This window comes from Gracilinanus agilis, chromosome 1 (genome assembly GCF_016433145.1).
Source record: "Gracilinanus agilis isolate LMUSP501 chromosome 1, AgileGrace, whole genome shotgun sequence".
NCBI classification, from domain to species: domain Eukaryota; kingdom Metazoa; phylum Chordata; class Mammalia; order Didelphimorphia; family Didelphidae; genus Gracilinanus; species Gracilinanus agilis.
In genome coordinates this window covers 738,086,152-738,089,560 of record NC_058130.1, presented here as the reverse complement: position 1 = coordinate 738,089,560, position 3,409 = coordinate 738,086,152, and the positions used below count along the sequence as shown (strand labels likewise).

The following is a 3,409-nucleotide window of genomic DNA, read 5'->3' as shown; positions in this document are numbered from 1 at the left end:
GGATCACCCAGTAAGAGTCTGGGACTGGATTAGAACTCTGGTCTTTCTGACTCTAGGCTCAGCATTCTGTCCACTCTACACCAACTGTCCCCGACTATAAAGGGGAAAAATCCAAAAGGGAAGGGTCTGCACTCCACGACTGTCTGGATTATTTAGTGTCTGCCATCTGGGTCACTCTCTGGCTCACGACCTGGCATTTCCCAGCCACAAACAACTCTGTTAAGTAGTTGGCATCTTCCCCAGTAGGTAACAGGTGACTTAAGGTGCAGCCTCAGTCGTCTGGAGCTCTGTTTGGATTCTCTCTCAGACTCCTTGCTTTCTCTAGGGCTTTGGATTCTCTCTGGGACACCGAGTCCTCCCTATCCAGAGCAGCTGACATTCTAGTTAGCAGGAATTGTTCACCATTTTGGGTCTTGGAGCCCTCTGGCCAGCTGATGAAGCCTTCATGGAATCTCATGTTTAAATGCATAAAATAAAAGTGTGTGTGTGTGTGTGTGATTACAAAGAAAGCAAACTATATTGGAACACAGTTCTCAAAACAGGTATTTTTTTCAGGCTCACAGAAGCCCAGATCAGGAACCTCCCAAAGACTTGGACGGTTTGCAAAATGCTTCTCCCTTATTATCTCAGCTGATTTTTACCGGAATCCTGTGAGGGAAGATATATCCATATCCCCATTTTACAGATGAGATCATGAAGGCTTAGTAAGTGGTCACATAGCACAGGGATAGGCTTTGAATCTAGAGCTCTATAAACTCTGGGTTAAATGCTCTTCCTACTATGCCACGCTTTCCCCCTAAGATTCTTTATTCTGGGACGGGACACCTTTGGAGGTATATTGATCAATAAGATGGGATTTGGGATAGGAGGCTTTTGAGGAAGATCTGAATGAAGAGAAGATACTCAGCCTCAGGGCACTGATGGCCTTGGTACCGGGGCAAGATCTGAATTGTGCACCAGGAAAATCTGGGGGTGAGGGAGAGCGGGTATGGGGGTTCTCTTTTTGCCCTGGTAACCTGGCCCACCTATAAGAGTCATCCAGATTCCTGCCTCCCCGTTCTGTTTTTCGTTACTCTCTCCTCCATTCCCGCTGCTCTCAGGTCCCTTATCCTCCCCCAGTGTCCCTTACGGAGGCAGAGAATCTCAGAAGGAATTGGAAGGACTGTTGTCCCAGCCTGCCAGCACCCGGGACTTGATCCGAAGTTTATGGGGCAGGCTGGACTGAGCTGTGCTCTTGAGTCTGTCCCCAGGGTGAGGGCAGGGGGTTCCAGATGATGGTGCCACAGAACCAGACTTGGCTGCATTGTTGCCCAAGACCCAATGGCCGGAGCTCTTTGCCTGCCCAGTTGGCAGTGGTGGCCACGGCTCCCACAAGGGGCCAGGCTCCAGCAGAGGCAGAGGGGTGGGGTGCTCATCCAGAAGGTGGCAGCTGAAGAAAGCGGGGGGACAAGTGGCCCAGACAGCTGAGTCTAGCCTCTTAGGGTCTGGAGCCGAGAGCTCATGAGAAAGCCTTGGGGAACCTAGACCCACCATCTTGTGGGAACTGTGGAGATCCCTACAGACCAGCTCCTTGGGGTCTGGGCTGCAAGGCCTGAATGGGCCTCTCTCTGGGTGGACCAGTCTCCCCTCTGGGGCCCAGGAAGCTGGCCAGGGGCAACCCCATAGCAAGGCTTGAAGGGCATGGGGGGTGCCAGGGCCCAGCAGGCCGAAGTGAAGCTTGAGAGCCATCAACTCAGCCCGGAGCAGGGCATTCTCCTCCTTGAGGGCGGCCAGCCGTCCTTCCACAGCCACATCATTCAGTCTCCTCTTCTCCCGAGATCTCTTGGCTGCCTCGTTGTTTTTACGCCTCTTCTCCCAATAGGTGGTGTCTTTCTTCTCTTCTGGCATGAACTCTCTCTGGCGACGGGTGACTGGGGCGAAGCTGCTTCCTCGATTTCCCCGAAGGGCCTTGTTCTTACCCTGAGACAAATCCATTAGCCTCAGGAGTCCTAGATCCATGATTCCCGCTCAGGGAGCTGAGGGAGAAAAATGAAAATTGGTTACCCAGGTTGACTCTGACTTTGATGTAGGACCACAGCCCCCAGGCAGTCCCTAATTTCCATCCTGTCATCCAGGTTCAAAGTTTTCCTTCTTCCCAGCATGAAGCAAAGGGCTCAACTAGCTAACTTTTCATTAGCTCCTCCTCTAGACTTTGTCAACTCTGTCCCACCACTACCCCACCCCCCCAAAAAAAACAACAAAAAAAAAAAACTATGGAATTTGATTATAGTTTGGGAAATGCAAATTTCACAACTGATGATAAGCTCAGGAAATTCGAAGTGGCTAATTTTTTTCTATCTGGTGGCTAAAAGGAGCAAGAAAAGGAAGAAAAGAAACCTGTGGAGATAAAGGGGGAAGGCTGGAAAGAGACCTGAGGATTTTACTGGTCCGAATCATTGAGCTTGACACTGAAAATGAAGGAGGGAAACGGAAAATAAAAGTCTCAACCCAGTTCTTGCTAACGTAAGGGGTGCAGGTCTTGGACAAGGGATGAAGCCCTCTTCTCTTTGGGATTAACATCTCCCAGAATTCTGTAGCACTCAGATAATGCTACCCAAGGACAGTGGAGGAGATGCAGGATGTTGGAAAGAGCCAAGTGGCCATGAACTGGAAGAGTCCCAGACTCTTCTCCAGGCTCCGGAATTTCCTGTTTTGGGCTGATAACTATTGAGTTGTTTCCCTGATTGAGACAGGATTAGACTTTCAAACTCTGATGTGGTCCTACTTTGAAGCTGAACCCTGTCCATACCAGAAAATAATAGCTGTACTCCTGAGAACTCAGTACTCTAGTTTAGGAGAAAATCATACCCAAGGCAGGGAGTCCCAGGATCTCTGTAGGTGTAAATAGTAATAAGGATGATGATGATAGCTATGTGCCAAGTACCGTGCACTTTGCAAACATAGGTATCCAGCACAGCTAGGTGATTCAATGAATTGGGAGCCAGGCTTAGAGACAGGAGGTCCTGGGTTCAAATCTGCCTCAGACACTTCCTAGCTGTGTGACTCTGGGCAAGTCACTTAACCCCCATTGCTAGTCCTTACCACTCTTCTGCCTTGGAACCAATGCTTAGTGTTAATTCTAACATGGAAGATATGGATTTTTTAAAAATGCAAGTATTCCTTCCACATTGTAGGAATTAGGGACACAAGCCCACGATCTGGAAAATCCAAGTAAAAAATTTTGACCCTCCTTTAGTACCAGAGAAGAAGGTGTGAATTTTTTCTTCTTTATTTATTTATTTTCTTTGCCTACTTTATTGTAAAATTTGAGTTAAGTATTTGCTCATAGGCTATATGTGGGTCAGTGTTAACATTTCTAGCCTTTGTGTTGTATAATTAGAAATCTTGAACCCTTCGACTTCATCTCCCA

At 48.3% G+C, this 3,409-nt stretch overlaps 1 protein-coding gene across 1 annotated transcript; it reads right to left on the bottom strand.

Moving 5' to 3' along the window:
• Positions 1-1,143: 1,143 nt before the first annotated feature.
• NFILZ (NFIL3 like basic leucine zipper) lies at positions 1,144-1,998 on the bottom strand. Its single transcript, XM_044685379.1, has one exon. It carries the CDS (start codon positions 1,996-1,998, stop codon positions 1,144-1,146), a length of 855 nt encoding a protein of 284 aa, XP_044541314.1.
• Positions 1,999-3,409: the final 1,411 nt, after the last annotated feature.

Excerpts from the sequence above, each read along its gene's own strand:
- NFILZ (XM_044685379.1), bottom strand. The coding sequence starts at position 1,998 with ATGGATCTAGGACTCCTGAGGCTAATGGATTTGTCTCAGGGTAAGAAC.